General features: G+C 42.8%; 1 protein-coding gene across 3 annotated transcripts in view; it reads right to left on the bottom strand.

Annotated features, from left to right (window-relative positions):
- The window catches only part of RABGEF1 (RAB guanine nucleotide exchange factor (GEF) 1), an 11,614-nt gene extending 5,541 nt beyond the window's left edge, over nt 1-6,073 (bottom strand). The window contains exons 1-4 of one of the 3 annotated variants that reach the window (XM_010135836.1): nt 5,888-6,066; nt 3,634-3,800; nt 2,579-2,698; nt 462-482 (exon numbers count right to left, since the gene is read on the bottom strand). In XM_010135836.1, coding sequence (XP_010134138.1) covers nt 462-482; nt 2,579-2,698; nt 3,634-3,800; nt 5,888-6,066 — 487 coding nt within the window. Of the gene's footprint in view, nt 1-461; nt 483-2,578; nt 2,699-3,633; nt 3,801-5,887 lie in introns of all 3 variants that reach the window. The other 2 variants (XM_010135838.1, XM_010135837.1) reach the window with 2 other exon arrangements.
- Nucleotides 6,074-8,730: the final 2,657 nt, after the last annotated feature.

The raw sequence follows: 8,730 nt of genomic DNA, 5'->3' as shown, positions 1-8,730 counted from the left end.
ACAAGTGTCTCGGGAACTAGCCCAGGGAGCAGCCGTTGGGGCAGCCCTGGTCAGAAATCAGTGTTTCTTAGGGGGTCGTTTTTCAGTTTCATCAGCTCCTTGAGCTGGCTTCCCACCAGGTCACAGGAGCAGCAGAACACAACAAGGAAGAGGAGCACGAGGCTGGTGCAACTGCCGCAGCCCTTCTGTGCCCAGGCAGCAGATGCCACAGAATCACACCTGCCGTGTAAATGAGAACTTGGCCATTCGTGTTTCAGCGAGAGCAGAAGCACCGCGCCTGCTCAAGGAAGAATTTGCTCGGCACTCAAGGAGGAGGTAGGAACACAGACTGCACACAGCACTGGATGCAAGTTCATATAGCTGCAACCACAGGGTTTTTCCACACAAGCACATCCGATTTTCCAAGGTATACATTGCAAGTTAATTGTACTGATCCAATACCTTCACTTTAGTTCACCCACCTTTCAACTTGCCAGCCAACACTGTTCAAAATGAAGGATTGAATAGAGGTGATGTAAATGAACATGATGAAAAGCAAGCAGCAGAGAGACAGAAAACATGAAAATATTCATGGTCAACATGATACAAATGTTATCTTTCAACCTGAAAATACTAACATGCACAACACAAAATCCCAGTGGCAATATGCATACTCACAGAACTCCCAAATGAAAGGAATTAGGATGTTTAAGTTGGTGTGGTTTAGACTTGAGGGAGGTTATTGGGGGTTTTTTTTGGTTTGTGGTAATTTGCTTCTAAAGGGGTAGAGCGCTATAGTGAATGCAAAGCTGTGTGACCCAGTGACTGAACGCTGATCATCTGACCAAAGCACTTCAGCGTAACCTTCTCCGGTAATCATTTGGTCAGCTACCATTGGAACATTTATGGTGTTTAAGTGATAAGCATGGAAAAGGTTTCGCAAATATTTAAATTGGAGCCACAGCAATCAAGGTAGAGAGTGCAAATCAATCTCCTTTCTAGTTACACAAGGACACTTTTTCCAGAGGGGGTTTCTTCCAATCTTCTTTATGCCCCAGATTCAAAGCAGAACGCCTGGGCAGCATTCAAGCTGAATGGCCACCGTTACTGTATGGCGATCTCAATTTGTCACTTTAATATTCCATAATCAGTAGAGAGAATAGCTTTGCAATAATTAAAAAACAAGCTGGTTCACTTTTGGAAGGGTAGAATTGTAAGATTTTTTCCCCACAATTAATTACTGACTTTGTTCCAAAGAACAACCAAATATGTATTTACCTGTTTCAAGACTGAGTCAACTGCATTAGAAAAATCATGAACCTTATTCTGGCTTTGACCTTAAGGAATATTAATATGATTTTTTTAGTCATAGATTCAAAATACGTATTTTTTTAGTTACTAGAGAGATGCAGAAAATTGAGGCAGATTACTGTTCATGTAGGCATTAAAACGAAAATTGTATGTTAACACTAAGTGTCTTTTTAATAAGTCACATCAAGAACTACGCGAAGTCACTCAGCAATGTTGCAGCTTCATTAATCTCTGTCTTGAAATCCTAATTTAAGGAAAATGAAACCTGTAAAACACGCATCAATTACTAAGGACTGCAGGAACAAACGTACCTTCAACAACAAAATACTTTCAGTTTGTCACGAACTCTAAAGAACTAAGTCTAACTAAAAAGAAGCTGATCACAGAAAACAAGTTCCATTAGAATTAGTTACAGAGAATTTTGTAGAGGAGAAAAGCCAAAATGAAAAGAGTGCGCATAGGAAGAGTCAAGAAAGGATCACCTTTACAAAGGATAAACACCACTCATTAAAATCTTCCTCAATTCTACAGAAGATGCTAGTTGTCACAGCAGAACACCAGCACTCCAGTGACTCACTATGGTTGTGCCATGGTCATGCATCCGAGTAAAGAATATAAAAATAGTGTTGTCATCAGCTCTGCTACACACACCCATTCATCGCCTTCCCATAATTAGCAAAATAAAGAAAGGTGCATCTTCGAATTTCTTTAGTCAGCAGGACACGTCAGAATTGCAAACAAAGGACAGGGATGAGATCCCAGAGCTGTTTGCATCAAGGCATCCCTTTGGTTTACATGAAACAAGCATGTCTTCTCTTGACAGGAAACAGTCGTCTTCATTAACGTAACGAACATCTGGAGGTGTTTTGAGAATGCAGAAGTTCAAGGAGTGTGAACTATTAAACTGAAGTAGTGTCAGCTCATAATCAGATTTATAATGACAACCTGGAATTATTTTTGGATAAAAATATGAAGCAGCACAAGTTCTAGCTACTTCTTAAAAAATTCTTATTTTTTCAAAACTGCGTAATTCTTCAGATGTCACATTAAGGTAGAGCTCAAAGAAGCTTCAGCTCTATTCCTCTACTCTCCCTACCAAAAAGTGAAGAATTGGTTTAGAGAGTCAAAATGCTTCAAGATGCTTGACTTTTTTTTTTTCTTTGTCATCTTCGTATTCAACAGGACAAGTTATAACTGGCACAACCCTAGTTTGTATTTTGCAAAGCCCAGCTAAGAAATTAGCTTACTAAACCCAAGCAGACAGCTTGCTCAAGCTGTACTGCATTACCTTCAGTAGGGGAAGCCAGCTCCCAGGAGGGAGTAAAAATGTCCTTCAAGTCTCTGAGAATGTTATCAGCATTTCGCTCCCTCCCAAGCTGTCCTTGCTTAACGAGTTTCTCTTGAGCCACTGAAATAAATGCAAAAGCAAGCGAGACACGAAGAGCAGGAGCATGTCAGGAGAGACGGTGAATGGGATAAAAAACAAAAATATGGAATGGGAGAAGAATGAATGTAAAACAAAGTTCTTAATACACAGCTGAATGTCTCATTTATCCAGCTGCTGCCTTGCACCAAGACAAATACTAAGATAAAATCCAGACGTAGTGAGAAGCTCTTATTAAGGAAAAGCATCATCTATAAGGCTAAGATACACTAGTCTTGCTTTTTCCGCTGGAACCCTCCTCCACAGTCTAGCATTTTCCGGTTTCTGCCCATGTAAGCTATTGCTGTGCAAAGACATCAGTGCCATTAATCATCCTCACTTGTAACATGCTGTACCAAGAACATGCAGCCAACCACAAACCCGATATTCACAACCCACACACAGATAAAGTCTACAAGTTTCCTTTCCCATTTGTTTTCATTTAAAGGCACCCTGCTTAGACATTGCATTTTTTTCTGGTAAAGGGACGCATTCCGGCAGCAGCACCTGGTATTTTATTACAGCATTTCCATCATACCTTGACATGTCACTCTGAGGTTTTCCTGCTTCCTTCAGGAAGAGTCCTCAACCTCAGTATCACACTGCTTGCTGACCCATGAATCCAGCACGAATGCGCAGTTATCCTGGTCTCACCATGCTTAGTATAGGAACTGGGGGGATTGGCGGGGGGAGCCAGTCGTTGCTTGGGTGTCCCGGTTTGTGTTAGAACAGAACTAATTCTACTCAGTGATTTTACTTTTCAGCTCAGTCTCTCCTAAGTGACTGCACCTTCTGAAGTTAACGGCATATATTAGTGGACGGTATCTGCTCCTAGAGGTGCTAACGCTTACAATACATGTCGAAATACTTTTTAACTTAGCGCGTTATACAGAACCATTAAAAGCAAAGGAGAACATTACCCTTCTTAGCTCCTGTTCTGGAAGAAGCAGTGAAGAACTTCTTCACAGTAGTGACCTTCCGTGTTTTCTCATTGGTTTTCTTTTCTTCAAATTTTGAGAAGGTCAGTGACTGAGCCCCTTGGGTACTCTGACTGCTGGCATATGCTTCTTCCTCTTCACGCTGAAGCCTGGAATTAGAAAAATGTATGTCTAAATTATGTGCTTGAAAACAGCACAAATAAGCTGATTTCCTATGCATTCGATTAACTACACATTTGACATGCTAATTGTCCTCTGGGCCCATCTGCATTTCTTGCTTCCCACCACGTCTCCCTTTTTCCTACATGTCTCCACTCTTTCGTGTTGCAATGGTGACAGTGAGGGAAAGCTTAAGATGGCCAGGGAGGATTAGACAGTGAGGTCGAAAGGGGGGAGACTGAAGTATAATCATGGTCACCTTCCTCTCATGTCACAGCCCTGAAAGGGCACCTTTACAAAGGTAAAGGTGAGGGGAAAGACCGTGGGAGGACTTCCAATAATCGATTCAGTTGCTTTCTTCCCTGTACGGTGTTCCGAGTTTCACAACCTATTACCACAGGCAATCCTTTACCTTCTTACTAAAGATAAAACTATGGCTCACAGCTGAGCAAGTGAAATTCCCTGCCACAGTCTCAGAAATCTTCTGGGAAATAGATCATTGTTGTCACAATTTGTTCTCAAAATCTGGGTAATACACACGCTTGCTTGAATGAATGAGGCAAACAACTTCACTGCAACACTGATGGGTGCTTCGCAAAGACCAAGCCTGTTGTTTCATCTACAGGCACAAAGCAGGGGAGAGCAAACATACTAATCCTTCAACCAGCTACTTTTCTTCCTGTGCGGGAAGATTAAAATAGGTTAAATTATATTGCCCTTCAAGATGTTAAAAGGTTGAGCAATTTTCTTTAAACATCCATCTGGCTCAGGATGGACCATAAATGGTCTTGTATCTGTAATCCCTAGGGCAGCAATTGTGCCTTATCTGTACTGACAAGTCTGTCTGTTCACTACAACAATCACAGCTTATCTGTTCCTTCAGCATCTCCCTACTTCAAGGCCTAAGGTAAGAGGGTCTGGGGTAGTCAGATGCCAGAAAACTTGAGGCTTCCAAACTAGAACCATCAGTTTGGCCCCAGCTCAAGTTCAGAGAGCTTCCACAGAGACCACCTTCCTCAGGCAGGCTGATGTGAACAGGGCACTTAATGCTTTTTCTACTTCTTTTTTCTCCAGCGACCTTAGTTAACAGATCACTAGGTAACTCAAGCTCACTGAAGTGTTCCAAACTTGACCGCAGGCACGTCTCACAGGCATTTGTACTTCATCCTAGAGTTCTGGCTTATACCACTAACTCATTAAGGTAAGTGTATGTAGAGAATCTGTGTCAATAAGAACAAATATCTTGGCCAGCTCAAGCCAACTGCCATTAAACGCTTAACAGGCAGCTCCTCCATCTCAAGAATCTACATAACCCTGAAACATTCTGCGGGAATGTCACATAACTTACACCTGGCTGCCACACACAGGACAGCTGTACTACAGAAGAGGATGTTTGCAGTTTCTCAGGCAGTTGGTAACCCTTTTGCTTTCTACCCAAATCCACAAAAGGCAGCTGTAGCTGCTCTTACGTCCTCACTCAAGCACAGATTCCTCCAACACCCATTTTCAGGGTCAAGCATTTATCCCACCAGGAAAACTAGACTGTCCTGCAGAAAATACGTGCTTAGAAATGATCACCTACATTATTAAAGCTAAAGCTTCGATGCTTTTGGGCTTAACACTGCAGCTTAAAAGAATGACCACAGAGAAGCCTAAAACCAATTTTTCACTCAGCAGCTGAAATGTAAAATCATTGTGCTGGCTAGATTTAAGACAATAACTGTGGTCTCCAGAGACAGAGATATTTTAATCAAAATTGTCACTTTCACCCTTCCAACTGCTAGTTAGAATTACAGAATTCAGTATGCAAATTAGGTCAAAGTATTTGTTGAGAGGTTGGGGGGGTGTTTACATTTGTTACTTCCCAGACTTTCTTTTGAAACCTCTTAAATTAGAATGTCATAAATATTCATCTTTGCATCACAAGGAAGATTTTAGTTCCTGCTGGAAAGGTCAAATTTGAGAACTTACGATGAAACCGAACCAGAGCAAATAGGACTAGAAAAGAGGAGACAGGAATAGTATTGAGTGAAGTCACCCTGCTGTGAAAGATGGAGGAATAAAGAGGGCTCTGTACCGCTCTGCCAGTTCCCAATCCTCTTGAATCTGCTTCTGCCTGGCCTTATGGTATTCCTCTCTCCAGCACTTGGAGCAAAATCCCTGCCAAGCAGGATTGCCATAGTAACCACAGCCCTTCTTGCACAGTAGCTCTGACTGATCAACATGAATTCCTCTGCGTTCAGATTTCAGGTTCATTTTCTTCCTGTTTAAAGAGAAAAGGATTAAAGTCAGAAACATAACAGCCCACTAGAAATAATTTCTTCTGAAGGCTTGTCTTTTCAAAAGGAGTCACCTGTTTTAATTATTTAATAGTTCCATAGCAACAAAATAAAGTTATATAACCAGACAGCGCCGAAAGCCAACTCCAGCATCCGCATGTGTTTGCACCGCTCTGATCCAGTGGTACTCGACAGCTGGCCTGGAAAACCAGCAAGCAGCACCAGTCACGCAGCTACATACACACGTGGAAAAGGGGACTGGTCACTGACCTCACCAGCACATTGTCCCACCAGTAGCAGAGGCACAAAGAAACAGAGGAAAAGAGAATTACAGAAAGTTGAAAGCACCAGCGAAGGAAGTAAACTACGTAAGAAACAAAATGTAAATAGGTTCAGGCTGAGACTGTCTCTGCAGACCATCACACTGCTGGGACTTCAGGCAGCAAATCTTTGGCCTCAAAGAATGTGTCTTCCCAGCACAGCGCAGTATCACAGCTAACCCAGGGGCACGAGGTGCATCTCCATTTCCTTCAGTACCCGAGTTCCTCCAGAGTTAAGCTGGGCACCTGTAACTGCACGGCTCTACAGTATTTATAGGCAGTGGCTGCAATGAGAAGATGGATTCTCATGCCTACGCCCTCCCCGCACAGAGCCTGTCTCCCAACCATCCAGCCCTCCCCTTTCTTTCCTTGCTTGACAGAAACCATCCCACATGCCAGCTTGCTCCCAAGGACTTCTCAACTACTTTGTTCTAATTCTAAATGCTGAAGTTATTTTGGGAGAAGAGCACAGGATCACCTGCCTTCGCAAGTTTGTCTGCATATTAAAATCCTGATGCTTGGATTGCAGCAGTGACATACACACCAGAACGATCACAGCAAGGGACTGGAAAGCAGGTCTTTGTCACTGAATCCAGCCCCTTTCTCTTCCTGCAACCATCAGCAGAGAGTGCTTAGCATAAGCTGAACAAACACCTCAGCAATTTGGCTTCTTGTTCTCACATTCGTAACTCAAGGCAGCCCTCGGACTTCCCTCCTCCAAGAGGAAAACCAGAGGAATATGGATCTCTGGTTATACACATTTCTGCACAGCAAAGGTCACCCGTCCCTGGATGCTCTGGCACTCAGTCTCAAAGAGCTTCAAGCTCTTCTCTGGGTCATCCATATGTGATGTGCACAACTGTCACTACCAAAGAGAGTTTTCTGCTCTAGGAAGTAACAGTTATTTTGTTCCAAACTGAATTATATAAGACCAACCATTTTAAAAGACTGATAATGCTTCCCATTATTTTAAGTGAAGTAACAGGAAACATACGATTTTCTCTGAGGGGTGAACAAATTAAATAATCCACCTTACCTAGTTAAGTATTAAAGCTTCTTCCACTAACATCTTTTCTATCTTTGAAAAAAGTAATGAGTTTCTAAAAATAATCTGAAAACAGTTTCTTTGTAGAGATCTGCACATTAAGGGAATCAGTTTCTTAATGGCATATATAAATTATGCCATTAAAACACATTAAAGATATTTTCTCATTTATGCGGACAGGAGCAGCCAAATATTCTTATCTTTCCCACAGAAACGTCTGACAATTAATATGACATTAACCTGTTTCTCCAAAGCACAATGAAAAAACAACTAGATTTTAAGTATTTGAGAGAGCTTTCCTTCATTCCCATAGGGACAGATTAATAGAGGAAAGGAAGTACGTTGCCTTCACAGAACCCTTCTGGTTTCTGTACTGTCGTCACTCTCCGATTCCTCAAGCACAGTCTCTATGTTGGCTCTAACTACACACAGGTATAGGACCAGAAATTAAACATCAATGTTTGTCAGCTGCCCAGCCTGGGATGCTGGAAACAGCCCATTATCACCAATTCGGGGAAGAATGGGGAAGCAAAAGCTTGAAACTCTTCAGTGGCTCCTGATCCAGTTTAGGGACCACTTCCCAAAAACAGAAGCTGCAGCAGCATTTTCATTAAAGCCTTGTATTGCAAGCCCCGTCCTGGAAAAACCCACCATGCAAAAAAAAGAAGTGTTCAGTATTGCCATTAGCAGTGAAGCTGATCAGTCTGCATGTCTGCATGTAAACTAGCAAAGCCCTGTAGCGACAGGCGAGGGAAGAAATGGCAGGTGAAAAGATGTCACTGGAAGCCGCAGACCCAAGCCTGCATGCAGGCGGTTCAGGACATTGGTCGCTCGAGACTGACCCAGGAGATGACAGTCTCGTTCGGCAGCATCCTGAATGACCAAGCAGCCTTTTTCAAGGAGAGCACTGCTTGCTCCACACGGAGAGGGGCCTAGAAAAGGTGGCCTAACCAAAGCTCATCTCCCCTTCCTATCCGGTTGACTAGCCGCGGCCAACAGGCATCTTCTGTTGCAGTCAACCAAAGACAAAGAGACAAAGGCATACACCTGCCTCCAAAGGTGTGTCCAGATTGACACTCGCATGTTGGAACATCAGAACCACGCTTGATACAGCGGACAGTGGGCATCCTGAACACCGTTCTGCTATAATTGCTCATGAACTGTCATGATTCAGCATTGACATTGCTGCTCCCAGTGAAGTTCGCCTTCATGAGGAAGGCAGCCTTAAAGAACATGGTGCTGGCTACACACTGTATTGGTCAGGCAAACCCAAAAC

The sequence above is a fragment of the Buceros rhinoceros genome, unplaced genomic scaffold (genome assembly GCF_000710305.1).
Source record: "Buceros rhinoceros silvestris isolate BGI_N320 unplaced genomic scaffold, ASM71030v1 scaffold5815, whole genome shotgun sequence".
NCBI lineage: Eukaryota > Metazoa > Chordata > Aves > Bucerotiformes > Bucerotidae > Buceros > Buceros rhinoceros.
This window is presented reverse-complemented; position numbering and strand designations above follow the sequence as displayed.